General features: G+C 38.9%; 1 protein-coding gene across 7 annotated transcripts in view; it reads left to right on the top strand.

The window, feature by feature from the left end:
* The window catches only part of TMEM117 (transmembrane protein 117), a 493,780-nt gene extending 484,801 nt beyond the window's left edge, over nucleotides 1-8,979 (top strand). For 6 of the 7 annotated variants that reach the window (XM_073882098.1, XM_073882097.1, XM_073882100.1 and 3 more), the window contains one exon: nucleotides 6,895-8,979. In XM_073882098.1, coding sequence (XP_073738199.1) covers nucleotides 6,895-7,541 — 647 coding nt within the window. In that variant the 3' untranslated portion in view covers nucleotides 7,542-8,979. The remainder of the gene's footprint in view (nucleotides 1-6,894) is intronic. The other variant, XM_025883302.2, reaches the window with a different exon arrangement.
* Nucleotides 8,980-17,481: the final 8,502 nt, after the last annotated feature.

Genomic DNA, 17,481 nt, shown 5'->3' with positions numbered 1-17,481 from the left:
CTTAAGCATCGCCAGTGATACCTATACATGCTGCCAGAGGCCCTCTCTTTGACAACGCTGCTGCTGAGAAACACTTTCTACCGTCAAAATTTCTCTCATCTCAGCTTTATTTTCATATGCAACTCTTAAGATCAAAAGCCAAGGGGCAGAATGAAAATTCAAATAGAAATGGGGTACTAGTGAGAAGGGCACATGCTAGAGAGTCCTGCTGGAAGCTGGAAAGTTCAGAGCTGGGGCCAAGAAAAGAGGTCCCAAAGCAGAGTATGACGGGAAACATCTGGGTGACCACAGAGGAAGCGATCCTGTGGACCCCCAGACAGCTCCATCTATTGCTTTCTCTGCCTGTGTTTGTTCTGTACTAGAAGAGTCTGTGCAGACTCTGCTAGGGTTCTCCTGGGTTCAAAGATGGCTCCACCATGGCCTCAACTATCAATTCTCTGTGCTCTGGAAATGATGTTCAGTGCATGCTGAGAAAATGGAATGTAATGGTTTGGTGCCGGACTCTAGCTCAGCCACTGACTGTTGGTGTGGCCCTTGTCAAGCTCCTTAACCTCTTAGAGGCTCAGTTTTCTCATCTGTTAAATGGGGACAGTAAGGTTCTTGTCCCATAGGGTTGTTGTGAGATTTAAATTAATACGTACAAGGCCTTAAAACACTGCCATTTGGTAAGCACTCAGTAAATTCTCAATACTTTTACCTGCAGCTTTTGCTTTCAGAGTCCTGCCAGAGTTTGTTTTCCTGTTTAATTCAAAAATATTAGGTAGCCTGAGAGGGGCCTCTTTTATTATTTATCCACTATTCTGAATTCTCTACTGTTATCTACTGTTCTGAGTCAAGAAGGAGAAGGCTAAGAATGGAAAAAAAAATCTCTCTTCCAGTGAAGAGCTGTGTATGTAGAGGGTTATCTGACACTGATGAGTTCCCATTGACATTTTAAAAGCATTTAGGATTTGGGTATTTTCTAATCCTGATTCCATGCTAGTTTTGTTTATGCATTTCAGAAATGAATTGTTGCATCTGTTTAGCTCATCTGGATCCCCCTTGACAGATGGTTTGCTGCCATGTGTCTGAGCTTTCATTTTATAAGCTGGGCTGCAGCTTATAAAAATAAATCGTCTCTATCCAAGGGTGTGTTAAAATATTTTTTTCTGGGAATTTTGACTTCAGTAACAAAGGGGATAAATAGTTAGTGATTAGGTCACATCAGTGCTTTTAGCTCAAGCCCATTGTTCTTCTCTTAAACATAAATGCTAAATGTAACCGTGTAATTATTTCCTCTGGCCCCTTCCCTTTTACCTATGAGGTGAGTGCAAAGATGGATTCGAAATGTGACGTACTAAGTCTCTGGAGGCGAGAGAGGAATGGCCTCTCAATTCACTCTCGGAAGCTCCTCTGAGTCCTATTAATGCCAATCCCGGCGGAAGCTCTGCCATCTGTCATCCCAGCCAGACAAAGGAAGTGTCCCATTGGTGGCCATCATCTGAGTAAATTAGGAGGGGGTTGGGGGAAAGGCCAGAAGGAAGGCCTGTGCATCTGTGAGGAGAGAATTCACTCTTTTGGCACGATGGTGCCCATGGGAACCCTTTCGGCAAAAATGGAAAATGTAGAAGTAAACAAACCTCCATAGTGTCTGTGTTCTGTTCCAGCTTCCTGAGCGGTGTGAGGGCACAGGTGCCTTACAATGGCGAGAGTGTGAAAAATAATGAATAAAACCCCTCTGTTTTATTTCCATAGGTGCATAATTTCTGGTAAATGAGTTCCCAGAGAGTCTTTTTTAAAGAGCTCTCCTGTGTCAGTCGGATCGTGGGAAATGCTGGGGAGGGCAGGCCAGTGGTTCATCCAGAAGAATATTCTGTCCGACAGAATTAACAAGCGGCTTGTTATAGGGAAATATGAGCATCCTGTTCACCGTGACAGTCTCCGAAGATCACTAATTTACCCAGGGTACACAAGGACCTCTTGCTAGTCTCTCAGTTGTGAATTTTTCTAAACCTTTCCTGAAGCAGTTTCTATTTTCAACACATTTATACAGCTCTAAGAGTTAACTATGTTTATTTCTACATAAAGCAGCGATTCCTCATATTTGTCCAAAACTCATCTTCTTCAAGGCCACGGATGCTTTGCCCAAAGCCTGTCAGCCCTGGCTGCCCCTGAGCTGGCCTGCTATGTTCAAACTGAGGTGCCCTGTCTTCATTTGTGCATATATGAGGATTTTTGAGATAAAACTCACACACTCTTTGGAATTGTCTTTACTGCCAGAAGAGAGACTTGAAATATATAATGAATCATAATCTCCAAAATGAGTATTTTGCTTTCCCCAGTTTTCCAGATTATATCTGATTTTAGCAGTATCCTAAAATTCACCAGATCACTGTGACACATGTATTTGATTTGAAAGACTATGACTTTACTCCTTGGATTTGTCTGGATACATTATCTAGGGTTTACCTATTGGTTAACGGACATTTTCTGAATTAATATGTGTCTAAAACTAAGCTAGGATCTGGGGAATACAGAAACAAACATGACACAATTCCTAATCTCAAGAAAGTCAGAGTCTAATGGTCACCTAATTCAGTATAACCCCGTGGCTTTCCCTTCTCCTTGTATCATCGCAAGTTTCTACCTCTCTCTACTCATCACGTTGGATTATGTCCCACTTAGGAAATGACAATGACAGGAGAGGCACTTAGAGAAGCTATATTCATTTGCTTTTAAGTCTTAAGATGATGCTTTACTAACTCAAATAGCTCTTATTAATTCACAAATTTTTTAGTAAATATCTTCAATTTACTAAATGTTCTCCTTATGACCTAAGCACTTAATGTGGTTTCCAGATAGCCCTAAATTACATAGGAGTTACTTAAAGAGATGCTACCTTAGTGAGCCCTGTTTTCACGGCTCATGTCTGGAATGAAAGGACATTGAATATGGCCAAGAAGCCTGTTACAGCAAACTGTTACTTCTTTAATTATCCAACATTTATCTTTTTCAAGGCCATGGTTGCTTGCTATCCCATAATGGGTATTAAAAGGCTTTGTGGAGCATGACTATTTCATGTATCTGCACCGGATGCCAGAGTCTGGCCAAGTGGTGGCACTCATTTGGTATGAAGGTGCCCACAGCACAACTCAGTCTTAATGCTACATGGCAACTCTACTGAGTAAAAAATTTTTTTAATATTATAATTGCATATCTGAATAACGAAAGCCCTCTTATATGATGGAAATATTAGCACTTTATACTCTTTTGTCCTTAGTTGAAAAAATTACATTTTCCCCCAAATTGTTGTCATTTCCTATGCCAAGTGACGGTGATATTTAATGAAGAATCCTTTTAAAACCAACTAGCCCAGGATTCTATAATCTCCCACAATGTAAAAAGATAAAATTACCATTATAATATCATTTTTGACAATCGGTAGGATTCATTAAAAGTACAAAATACAAGAGAGAGGTAATCCCACCAACACCACGCAGTGATTTCTCATTAAAGGAGACAGTGAGCTATTTCAACAAGGAGATTAACAGAAATAATGTATGGATTCTCACCCTCCCTTCTTGCTGATTTACATTATGCTATGTAGTTGAAACAACAGGGGGAAATGCAAAATCTCTCCTATGATTAATGCTGAAATACTAAACCTTTTGTTATGGTTGATTGTACATTCACAACAATACACTTGGGAAATGGCAAGAGAGCATTTCTATTCTTTCCCTTTTTGTGTTTGATATCCTTTCCGTGTGGGTCATTTCAGGGACTCAACTTTATTTTTATGGTAAATAGTGTTTCTCAGAATATACAATTTTTAAAGGAAAGCTTTCTCTGCATGAAAATCGTGTATTCCATCTTTTTTTGCTCTAATGGTGAGATTTCCTGGCCCATTATTAAACGTTAAGGTTTAGGTGATGTTTATTTCACAGACTCATCAAAGAGATTTTTAGGGCTGGGGAGAAACCTGAAGGATCAATAGCTCAACCCCCTCACTTGATAGACAAGAACAGTGACGTTGAGTTGTCTCGTGTGATTTTGCTTTCCGGTTTGCCACATCTCAGAGGGCAAAAGCAATTTTTTAAAGAGGAGAAAGCATTACAAAAGTAACAAAGCACTGTGGGAAAATAGAAGGATGTTAGCGAAAGATGAACATCCTTCCTCTGTGCAAATGCATAAATGGACCAGCAGTTTATGTCAGGTGGGCTGGAAACAAACAAAAAGTTAAGAAGAGCCATTTCTTCTGCATTTTTACCAGCTTCAAGGTTCAGCTGACTGGCTTTGACAGGGGGGTAGGAGGGGTAGAGACAGAAGGAAAGAAATAGGATGTCAATAGGGAACCTGCCTCACTCTATTCTCTCCCCTCTGCGCTTTCCACCCTGACATGGCCTGTCTACCGGGGTCGGGGTGGGGGAGGGCGGCGGGGGGAGATGCTACTTCCTGTTCTTTAGCTTCAAAATTTGTGTATATAAATGACCTAGTCTCAGGACCATTCTCCTGCAAGTTGTAGACAAATTACCAATTGCTAAGAATTTTCAACATGTTAAATATGCTGATTCACAAAGCATGTTTACCTATAACTACACACTGAGTCCTCTTAGATAACTGGTCCAGTTATATCTACCCAATGATGTCAGTGCTCAGTGATTCCTGCTGTTTTAGCCAAAGTGAGACATTTGATCACCTTTAGGATATATCTTTTTTGCAAACCCTTACATGATCTTCTGTCCTTCTATCACCAAGATCCTATACTAACTGGATTGAAGACATAGAAGAAAGAAATTACAGAAATAATATTCCTCTACATTTTTGGCAAATTTAATATATTTCAGAGAAACTTCAAATATAACTTCTCATTTTTTTCCTCATAATCATCCTTTGAGGTAGTTACATTGATATTATTCTCTATTTCACCGAATAAAAAATTGAATTCACATAGCTAATAAGTAGAAGGATTTGGGGGAAGGGGACAGAATCATAGGACAAGAAGTCATCTGGTTCAGTTTCCTCAATTTGAAAATAAAACTATTGAGGTCTGGAGAGGTTAAACAGTAACCCAAGGTTATATTATTTAAGTTAAGTGTCTGGATGAGCTTCATCTGCTGATTTCTAGCCTGCAGTTTTTTGTGACTGTGGTTCTCCCCCTCACAGATGTGTAAAGATGTGTTCGAGAGGGGTGATTATAACCCATTAACTGATGTTCTGCAACACGTTAATTTGCTCCTCCTCCCTCTCATCTAAATATTCAGACTCCAGGTCACATGAGAAATAACATAAAGTGATTCTTTAATGTCAAAGTGTAGTGGTCAAACTCACCCAGCACCATTCAACTTAGATGGGAGGAAAATAATGTAGGAAGTTTGGGGAAGAGCTCCTCCTATCCTCAGGGTTTCTTTTTAATTTGATCAGTGTATATTCACTTCAATTTTTATACTGATTTTATCTTTTTCCCTTGTCTATTGACATTCTCTGAGCATCTGTTCCCACCAGAAGAGCATCTTACTCCAAGCTCCCTGAGTGTTCCTTTCTTCTCCCTGATTCTGTGATGCTGCTTAGCAGTGGTTTCTGATATCCTGTTACCCTAGATACAGGGACCACTTTATGAGGACTGCTCTATTCGTGAGTTAATAAAAATGACCTAGAGAGAGTACAGGTTTCTCCAAGGGACCTTTGTGAGTCAAGAAGGTGATGGTCAGTCATGAAAATTCAAGGACCCGTCTTCCTCACTATCGGGTCTGGCTTCATAGCACATGTAGTTTATAGCAAGAGAGTAAGTATGTATCTGCTGCAACAGAGAAGCACCGGAGGCTACTCTCTCAGCTTGCTTTCCATCGTGGAAGCTACCAGCTATTGCCTCCTTAATATTGGAGGAGAACCTCAGAACTTTTTCAATTCACTTGTCTCTCGTTCCTCTCCTGCATTCTCTTCCTACAATATTCTCCACTATTTTCTTTTTTCTCCCCACCCTTCTCTTCCGTATCACCTCATCTTTTCCTGTATGCTCTTTTATCTGCGGCATAATAAAAACGTACACTAAAAGAAAGGCACCATTTTCCAGACTATTCTCTGTCCTTTTCTTCGAAGGACCACACGAATTGCTACTTCCTCCAAAATCCTTTCTGCAGATAATTCTACAGCCCTCAGTTTTTATTCCATTTTCCCCAACATCTTCAGCGTTTATATTAGATAACATGTCTCTAAGCAATGTCTTACTTGTATGAAAATTTTAACTACTACAAAGAAATTGTATATTCACTCTTCAAATCATGTCTTCTAAAGCAGTTTGTCAGCTTTGGTTGTATTTATACATCTGATAAATGGATACTGTTCAATGAGAATTTGATGCAATTATTTTTAAAGTCTTGAATGCTCAAATTATTGATCTGAATGGTTTAATCAACAGGTCACCTACAAACAACAATGTGAATTCAATTGATATACTGCTGTGTTTGCATTGCAAAATGATTTATTTCTTGCCTACACATAATTATAAAACTGTAAGAGATGTTCAATCATATGTTAGACTTTTCTAAGGATTTCATTAGAACTTTGTTTTTAAACATTAAGTGAAGTGTTCTAGAGAATAACTTACATGGAACCAAATTTGAGTATAGCTGCGGAGCCCAAAAACAAGGAGGCTTAATCTGGTTAGTGTAAGGAGCATAAATTATTGACTCTGGGACCCACAGTCACATTTTCACGTGTCTAGAATACAATTAGGAAATATCCTTTGTCAATTCACTTAATGGCAGCATAGCTATCTCAAAAAATTGCTAACAGGCCTAAAACATTAACACTTTATACTTGTATGCCATTATCTCCATTTTATTGGAGAAAGCCCTATTGCAATTTCCTAGGTCTTTGACTAATATGCAGTATTTCCTTTTTTTTTTTTTTATGCAGGTAAATGGTTTAACTACGGAATTATCTTTCTCGTCTTAATTTTGGATCTTAATATGTGGAAGAACCAAATATTTTATAAGCCTCACGAATACGGACAGTACATTGGCCCAGGGCAGAAGATATACACAGTGAAAGACTCAGAAAGTTTAAAGGATTTGAACAGAACCAAACTTTCCTGGGAATGGAGGTCCAATCACACTAACCCTCAGACTAACAAAACCTATGTTGAGGGAGATATGTTCTTACACAGCAGGTTCATAGGGGCTAGCCTTGATGTCAAGTGTCTGGCTTTTGTTCCAAGTTTAATAGCTTTTGTGTGGTTTGGATTCTTCATTTGGTTCTTTGGACGGTTTCTGAAAAATGAGCAAGGCATGGAGAATCAAGACAAAACTTACACTCGCATGAAAAGAAAATCACCGTCAGAACACAGCAAGGACATGGGAATCACTCGAGAAAACACGCAGGCCTCAGTGGAAGACCCACTGAGCGACCCTCCCTTGGTCTGCATCAGATCCGACTTCAACGAGATTGTCTACAAGTCTTCCCACCTCACATCGGAAAACTTGAGCTCGCACTTGAATGAATCTACCAGTGCGACAGAAGCTGATCCAGACCCAACGACTTCTAAAAGTACGCCTACGAACTAGATTCCCTTACTTGGAGATAGCACAAAAAAGCAAATTTGAGTGTAACTTTAAAAAAGTTAGTCTTTCCTTTTGTAAATGTAAGGTTTACGTAGTGTTAGGTAAAGAAACACGAACAATGCTACAACGGTGCTCAACATGCTTTTTCTAGGACTCATTGTTTTCTATTTGTATTATAATACACGTGCCTACTGTATATCTAACGTCCTCTAGAGATTGCTTTTCACAATTGCACAAGCTATTTACTGACTTTACAGCATAGTAGACGATTAGCTGATTACCCGTGTATCTGATGTTCAACCATAGTGGTGCCTTGAGACATTAAACTGTTTTTAACTGTACCAGAACTGAAGTGTGTAACAGTCCTCAAACCTACTTCACATGGTTTTTTTTTTTGTATACAATTATTTTGATCTACATTTGATGTCTTAGCAGGAAAAAGATATAGTTGTGATGTGGCTTAGGAAGTATCTCTTGTTTCCTATTCAGCAGTGGAGTTGGTGACTTTGACAGCAGGATTACACAGAGGCCTGCTGATAACCTTTGAATTTGTTTTGGCTATCTGCCAAATACAAATACAGATTCGAAATTCAGTATGAGGAGAACGATAATCCAGCATGGGTCACTACCTGTGAAATGTGGCTTTCTCCAACCAGTAATTGCAATTAGATGATAATACCTAATTATGTTTTCCTAATTAAAGATAAATTGCTACTTGATTAAATATCCTGCCCTTCACCTATGGGAACAAAGGTTAAGAGGCACAGTTGGGTGAACTCTCAAATTTATTGGCATTTACACAAAGCGCTAGAAAACCCAAGGGACTGAAGTTTTAATCATGTGAGAGTTGTACTATCTGCAATATTTGTACATCTTTCTGTAAATATGGCTCTGGACAATGAAAATTGAAAAACATATGCCAACCCTGAATAAGGGAACTCCTCTAAAAATCATGCAGCAGAACCTTGTGAGGTAGAAAAAGATGTGCATGAAAGAATCTATTCAAGTAGCTTGTTTTGTGTGTGCATTTTTTTAAAGAATTAAACATCATGCATTAATAAATATAAATTATATATCAATAATTATGTGATGTAGTTTTTTGTTTGTAATAAAGGGATTCACTTGTATCTTAGTTTAACAACAGCCCATTTAATTTTTTTAACTTGGTGCCAGATGAGTTAAAAAATGGAATACACCCAACGTGCTTTTAATTTTGTTCCATAAATTGTGGTTACATGTTCTTGAGGGGGTTAGGGGAGATCACTTTTAAGACCAAATTATTTTCCTGTCATATACTGACATAGCTGTATTTTGTCTTTATGATTTTTAAAATCTCTCTTGTTTTGATCTATCTGCTTTTAAGCTTTGCAGCATGCTGAATTTAGCATGCATAATAGAACTATGCATTTATCTGTCACTTGAGAGCCAGCTTTAATAAACATCTTCCTACAATTGTTTACTAAGCAATTGGAACCATGCCCCTGCTGTTTCTTTTACCTTTAATAGCCATGCCTGGTGCTACTTAGAATCATAAATATCTCTGACACTAAAAATGCAGAGATCAAGCTTACCTTAGTAACCCACTGACCATACTGTCCAAAGAAATTTACCATGTTATTGCTTATATGTGGTAACATTGGCCATTACCAAATTTGCATAGTATAAAACATTCAACTTTTGACTCTAGGACAAGTAAATAATAGCACCTAGGACTCTCTATATATTTTATTCTGAAAGTCATTGTCTTGTAGAATGAAGAAGGAAGTTGATTTAGAAAGTGGGTATTCATGATCAGTATGCAGTCCTTATGAAAATATTAAGAATTTTTAGGTGGGTGTTAAGGAAAAAGTGGTTCAATGATGTAATCTAATTAAAAGAAGATGGAAAAAAAAACCCTAGAGCATTATGCTTATGTGTTTCTAGGGATTGACTAGAGAAGTTGGCTATCAGCTGATATGAAAATAGATCTTTAAAGTTTTCCCGAAGTTTTGATAACAAATAGAATATTTTCCAGTAATGGCATTTTTTCCAGCAATAGAATTTTAATGGCATTTAATGGCATTTAAACAAGATCCAAGTCTTTGAAGGTTTCCAACAGTTATGTATATCAATGTTGACATATTTATCTACCTATGGGTCTCCTTCCTTCTTTTGCTACCTCTTTTAGATAGCACATCACATCTGCACTTACAGCAGTTAAGGATTAGCAAATAAAATTTAAAAATAAAATAAAATAAATAAAAAAATATAAAATATAAAATAATAAAATAAAATAAAATAGTAAAAGTCAAAATCACATGTACTTAATGTTTAGTCTTGAATCATGAGTCATATACCAATAGACTATGACTCTACAGAGCTTTTTGAATACCAAACCTTTTGGACTATCAACGACATTACAAATAAAAAATGCATAGTAAACCTGGAAAATGAAGAGTTAAAAAAAGGATTAAAAAAATCACTAACCACAGATTCTAAAGAAAGCATAACAAATGTGACGCCTTAATTGCAATGATGCTTAAGGTCTATAAACAATTATATTTCTACTGTTCAGTAATTACAGTATTTTCTTTCATGCAGTGCCGAATTTGTACTAATTTGACACAATTTTGGTATCCTACATTATAGAGTACTTCATTAGTAGTTTAAATGGAAAATTAAATAAACACTATGAATTTATGCCTGATAATATATGCCTAGACATAAATCTCATCACCACATGCCCGTTTATATTACATAACCATACTTAGTTATCTCGTACTCTCCCCATGCTGGCCATTTACCATGCTCACTTATCTTTTAGCACAGCTAAGATCACCTGTGAATCCTATTAGAAGTGCTAAGAATTATTTGTTCTCCATTTGCCCGGAGAGTCAGCCAGGCACAAAATCTCCTTTTACATTGATAGCATCAGGTTTCACAACAAGTAATTCCCACCAGCACTACTGGCTGACAGGCCATGTCAAAGAAGTTGTGCAACACAGACACTCAGAGTTGAGACGGGGAGTCAATACCGCTGTCATAGCTCACAACTGGGCCCCATAAGCAATTCTGGTACATTATGTGCCTACCCTGTGGATGACCAACACAACCCAATACGAAACTCGGGAAAGGTAATGCTAATAAATCACTCCTAGCTGTCCCTGTAACTGATGACTCATGGTGCCAACTGAATTCTCTGACTTTCACCTAAGACCTTAGCACCCCGTTATTGCTTATCCTCTATCTGTCCTCACTCTGAAACTGATCCCTATTTTAAATTAAAACTCTTGGCTATGCAGCCACAATCTGGGTATTATGCTTTTATCGGTTTCTTCCTGCTCAGACTGTGATGGCTCACTACTCTATCTGATCTGATGTCCTCCAGCTTTGCCCCTCAGAATTCAACTCTAACCTATATTAGCTAGTCCTGCCATTAAGAGGGGAGAGCAAGTCCATTAGTTTTGCAACAGGCAAACTGGCACTTTTCTCATTTACCCGAATTTTTAAACATATTTATGTGCATAGGCTTGTGATTAATGGGAACTGATATAGATAAGAGAATCAAGGTCATAAATATTTTGCTTACTAGCATTTAGACTGGATTAGAACTGAATTATAATCTGAACAACCAGAGAAGTTTAGATGTGGTATTTATAGCTCACAAGTCATTTCTTTTTTTTAAGATTTTATTTATTTGACAGAGAGAGACACAGCAAGAGGGAACATGAGCAGGGGAGTGGGAGAGGGAGAAGCAGGCTTCCCGCGGAGCAGGGAGCCTGATGTGGGGCTCGATCCCAGGACCCTGGGACCATGACCTGAGCCGAACGCAGACGTTTAACGACTGAGCCACCCAGGTGCTCGCTCACAAGTCATTCTTGTTGAAGCTAACTGGAAAAAGAGGTGGATATTTATAATGGAAAGAGAAGGTTAGGTAGATGGTGGAACATGAATGCAAGTTGCTGCCATGAAATCTTGGAAATGGAAAATGGCAGTTTGACTGTGAATGGGCTTTAGAACCCTGGGCAGGGGAAGGAGGCCTTTGTAGAAGAAACATCAGCATAAAGTTATCATGACTCCGATACTCCTACCTAATAGGAGTCCTAACAGGACTCAAGAACAGATGTTCAACATAGCTGAGGGGGTTATACAAAAGGTTGGTTGGTTGGTTGATTAGTTTCTTAAGCATTCTAGCACTCACATTATTCTGTGTCTGCCCCAAGGAGCATGGTGAGACCTGGGCGAGGGGACATGGGCCTATGAAACAAACAACAGAGGTGGGTATGTGTGGAGTGGGCAATGTGAGAAGAGAAAAACAAAAACCAACACGTAACAATTCAGAGAGAATGGAACACCCTTGAGGGAAGAACAAAGATGGGGGCAAAGTCTGTTTGTAAACATTTTATCAGTGTATAAAAGTTGACATCTTGTAAACAAAAATGTCTTACAGATGCTTTATGATAGACATTCTGAGCATTTTTAATGAGAAACAAAATTAATATTACTAATTTAATATGTGTAATATACCACAGTATTATTTTAATTTAGTGTAAGGAATCAGTGATTTTACTTCAGAGAGTATAAAACACATATAAGGTACTTCACGGGCTTATTTCTTACCTCTATCCTCGAACACAATTTTTCATAAGGGTCTTAAGTTCCTTTACACCAAATAATTGTACTACTGAGCTTTTTGAGGACCTACCTGCATGATTGAGGAGGACGACTACAACTTATAATTGAGAAATATAGTAACGAAACAAATTTATAGATGCTCCAAACCCTAATAAATTTTTTCATTCTATCCAGATCATTGCTCAATTCTCATATGAATAAGACTACCATTTTGAGTATTTACTACATGCATATAAATTATCCCATTTAATCCTCACATTAACCACTGAAGGTAAATATGGTTAATTTTACTTAACAGATGATAAAAACTAAGGCGCAGAGAGGTTTATTAATCTGCCCAAGGTCACAAGGCTGGTAAATACAGAATTAAGATTTGAATGCAGATTTGTCTGACTCCAAAGCCCCATTATTTCCCATTATAATCCTTCATTAAGATCTATTCAAACTATAGACTCCATTTCAAACAGGATCTTTTGGTGAGGATGACCTGAGGAACACTGTAAAACTGTTCAGATGCTTGATTTCTAGCAACTCTTATCTCTCAAGAATCTGAGCTAAATAATTACTAACAGGTATCTGGATGCAATCTACAGGTTGTATCTTATGACTGAAACAGATAAGGTTGAATTAAATGACAGAAGCATTCAGTTCATTGCCAGGTGTTCTGATTTAAACTACATTTATAAATCCACAACACAGATTTGTTCTGACACAATTTCCAGCATTGGAATTGGTTTATTTCATGATTTCACTTTTCTTGGGGGCGGGGAAAGAATTGACCTCTTTTGAACACACCCCCAGGCAGATGTCAGGGTGAGGGATAGGTATGAATATTCAAACAAGGAAAAAGAATGATTTGTGAATGGACAGATTTAGAAAGCTTAATTTGAATAGGGGCTCTAGAAATAACTGTATTTTGAAGAAACCATCCAAAATGTATTATTTTTAAAAATTGTCATCAAGGTGAGGAAGCTGTACTGTGATAGGACAAGCACTGGCTTCACAAACATGTCCCTTGAACACTATAACCCTTAGTTTCTTATCCCCCCAGTGGGAATACCCCACAGAGTTCTGAAGAGGGTGACCTAAAAGTCTATGGGGAAGAATTCTGTGAACTGCAGGGAGTTGTGCAGATGTGAGGTTATATCGCAGGTGTGGGCACCCGTCCCCCACCCCCACCCCCTGCAGTGTCCACCTTTCAATGGAACCCATTTGGTTTGCCTTCACCAGCAGCTCTGGGCTGATACTGCCACTGAACATGGTTAGGCTGTTTGCTCCCAGTTTTCTGTCTCTCTGTAATTGTTTTGACTCTACAAACTGCAATGTTAACACATTTCCCTGTTAACAGAAGTTCAGATTCCTTAGTTTAAAGCAAGTGGCTAAGTTGTCTGAAATCAATGGTGGTAATCCCTTGGAGCTGCTGGGCCAAACTTATTCCTCAAGGTTTTCTCTGCTCTAGCGTTCTTAAATTTTCTTTCCTTTTATGATTGCTTTAGCAGCTTCTCTTATCAGGACTTTCTCATCGTGCCAGTAATCCACCACCTTTCATAAATCCTGAAGTGTCTTCAGCATTTCACCGAGAGCCAACACACACACCTGAGCCCTGCACTTCAGGATCTCCCCAGCTGTATTTGGATGCACTAAATCAGGGAGTCACTCCAGCTTGCCTTTTAGGAAGAATGTACCTTCCCCGTACCATGGAATCCAGGCAACACCTCAGCCACACCATGGTCGTTTAAAGAATGACATTTTAAAACAGTATTGTGGTTTTCCGTTCAGCTTATAGACTGATTTGCTTTGAATACCTTATTTTACCTGGATAGTCCAGTTGACTTCAACCTAACCACACAGGAAAAGGTCTGCACTTAAAACTAGTCACTCTTACTGAAATAAAATGTGTAAAGTGAGACAAAGAGCAATAACCAATTCAGGAAAGACAACTCTAACAATTACTATTCAGATTTGATAATGATTAAATTACTATAAAATTGCCTTTGAACAAATTAAAATGCTCTTGAATTTGAAGAGCAATATTTAGAGTTTCCAATATGCCAGAAAACTGGGAGGCTCTGCCATTTGCATATCCAATGGTCTCTTTCTGGGGGAAATAGATTGTATCACCTTTGTGTCTCACCAGTCTGCTCTCCTCTCTGTCATTATTACCTACTGCCATGCAGAGATCTCATCATCTCTTCTTAGGAAAACTGCAGGGTGCTCTTAACTGGTCTTCCTGACTCTCACCTTGTCCAGTGCAATCCATTTTCTATACTTTTATCAGAACGATCTTTCTAGGGTCTAAATCTGAACGTGTTATTTCACTCTTTCAGTGACCATATATTGCTCACCAGTGGGGTTTTGTTTGTTTGTTTAAAGATTTTTTTTTATTTACTTGAGAAAGAGAGCGAGCATGAGTAGGGTGAGGGGTGGAGGGAGAAGCAGGCTCCCCACTGAGCAGGGAGCCCAGAGGACGTGGGGCTCGATCCTGGGACTCTGGGATGATGACCTTAGCCAAAGGCAGACATTTAACCAACTGAGCCACCCAGGCGTCCCTCACCAGTGGTTTTTAATAATACTGTCTACAACTCCAAATTCCCAGTACCTTAACAACAAAATTTCCTTTCTTGCTCATGTTGCAATTAAATTGGGTTTCCAATTGGTGGCTTTCCATTTAGCGACTTGAGGTTTCAGACATATTCCAATAAGTGGTTCCTTGACTCTCTGGGATCTTGGTCTTCGGTGTAGCTGGCTGATGAAGAAGGCGAGAAGGTGAGGAAGACTCTATAGGAAGTTTTAGGAACATATCTGGAAATGACATACATCACTTTTTGCATTCCACTGGCCAGAATTCTGTTGCAGGGCCTGCCTAACTGCAAAGGATGACAGAAAATGCCATTTAGCTCTGTGCCCATAAAGGACAGGGAACAATTTGGGGAATTTCTAGTCAGAGAAGTATTTACAAAATATGTACCCAATCAGGTCTCGCACCTGGAAGTTCCAGCTCAGAGGGTTTGGGATGGAACTAAAGTTGAGCTGAGTTTTGAGTTCCATGCGTGATTTTCTAACAAACATCAATTCTGATAAAAGGCAGAATCCTATCTGGTACTCAAGACCCTCTGACTTCTTTTCTGTTTTTTGTTGTTTTTTTCCCATGCACAGTGGGTCTAATCATCCAGCCATGTTAGACTACTTACTGCTCTTCTAATGAGCCACTGTACAATTTCACTCCGCTTTTGCTCAGCATCTTCCCCCAGTATAAACTCAAGTATCACCTCTTTTATTAAGTCTTTCTTCACGTTCCAAAGTAGAACTGACTGCTCCATTGTGTTCCTATATGACCTACATTTCATCTCTTCTAGTATCTTTAACATTCTCTTCCTCTAGATGTTTACACGTCTGTATCTTCTATTAGATTACAATGTCCTTGATTCTGCCTATAAGGACAACCTGAGGTGGGGAGAGGAATTAAATATTAATTGTATCATACTTTCTAGCTCAATAAAATTTGAATAAGTATATAAAGAGTGAGGCAATGTACTCAGAATTGTCTCATTTATGTAGCATGATATGCTCAAATTCTCTGATCTCCTCCCTGATAAATGTTGTAGGGGAATGTACTGTGCCAATCAAATCCTTTCAGTTAGGTAGGAGGCAGGATCATTATTTACATTCAATATGGGGAGTGAGGGGTATATTAATCAGGGTTCTCCACAGAGTCAGAACATATAGGATGTGCAGATACAGATACAGGAGATGAAGATAGATAGAGAAAGAGATGAAGATTTATTATGAGGAAGTGTCTCATTCAGAAACAATCCCCCCAAAGACACACGCAGACACAGAGTTTAATCTGGATACCCATGCCCACTCAAGTTGAAATAGAAAATTAACCATTGACAAGGGGTAAGCATAGCAAATTTTTAAAAATCTCATTAGTTTCTTCAGGATTATCTAATTTGCTGGCTCATAATATGTTCTTTTTAATTTTTTATTGTTATGTTAATCACCACACATTGCATCATTAGTTTTTGATGTAGTGTTCCATGATTCATTGTTTGTGCATAACACCCAGTGCTCCACGCACAATGTGCCCTCTTTAATACCCATCACCAGGCTAACCCATCCTCCCACCCCCCTCCCCTCTAGAACCCTCAGTTTGTTTTTCAGAGTCCATTATCTCTCATGGTTCATTCCCCCTCCGACTTACTCCTCTTGATTCTTCCCCTCCAGCTATCTTTTTTTTTTCTTAACATATATTGCATTATTTGTTTCAGAACACAGATCTGTGATTCAACAGTCTTGCACAATTCACAGCGCTCACCATAGCACATACCCTCCCCAATGTCTATCAACCAGCCACCCCATCCCTCCCACCCCCACCACTCCAGCAACCCTCAGTTTGTTTCCTGAGATTAAGAATTCCTCATATCAGTGAGGTCGTATGATACATGTCTTTCTCTGATTGACTTATTTAACTCAGCATAACACTCTCCAGTTCCATCCATGTCATTGCAAATGACAAGATCTCATTCCTTTTTATGGCTGCATAATATTCCATTGTGTATATATACCACCTCTTCTTTATCCACTCATCTGTCAATGGAGATCTTGGCTCTTTCCACATTTTGGCTATTGTGGACATTGCTGCTATACGTACCCCTTCGGATCCCTAAATTTATATCTTTGTGATAAATACCCAGTAGTGCAATTGATGGATCGTATGATAGCTCTATTTTCAACTGTTTGAGGCACCTCCATACTGTTTTCCAGAGTGGCTGCCCCAGCCTGCATTCCCACCAACAGTGTAGGAGGGTTCCCCCTTCTCCACATCCCGCCAACATCTGTCGTTTCCTGACTTGTTAATTTTAGCCATTCTGACTAGTGTGAGGTGGTATCTCATCGAGGTTTTGATTTGGATTTCCCTGATGCCGAGCAATGTTGAGCACTTTTTCATGTGTCTGTTGGCCATTTGGATGTCTTCTTTGGAGAAATGTCTGTTCATGTCTTCTGCCCATTTCTTGATTGGATTATTTGTTCTTCGGGTGTTGAGTTTGATAAGTTCTTTATAGATTTTGGATACTAGCCCTTTATCTGATATGTCATTTGCAAATATTTTCTCCCATTCTGTCGGTTGTCTTTTGGTTTTGTGGACTGTTTCTTTTGCTGTGCAAAAGCTTTTTATCTTGATGAAATCCCAATAGTTCATTTTTGCCCTTGCTTGCCTTGCCTTTGGCGATGTTTCTAGGAAGAAGTTGCTGTGGCTGAGGTCGAAGAGGTTGCTACCTGTGTTCTCCTTTAGGATTTTGATGGACTCCTGTCTTAGGTTTAGGTC

The sequence above is a fragment of the Callorhinus ursinus genome, unplaced genomic scaffold (assembly GCF_003265705.2).
Source record: "Callorhinus ursinus isolate GAN/ISIS: 27379988/994484 unplaced genomic scaffold, GSC_fseal_2.0 scaffold44, whole genome shotgun sequence".
NCBI lineage: Eukaryota > Metazoa > Chordata > Mammalia > Carnivora > Otariidae > Callorhinus > Callorhinus ursinus.
This window is presented reverse-complemented; position numbering and strand designations above follow the sequence as displayed.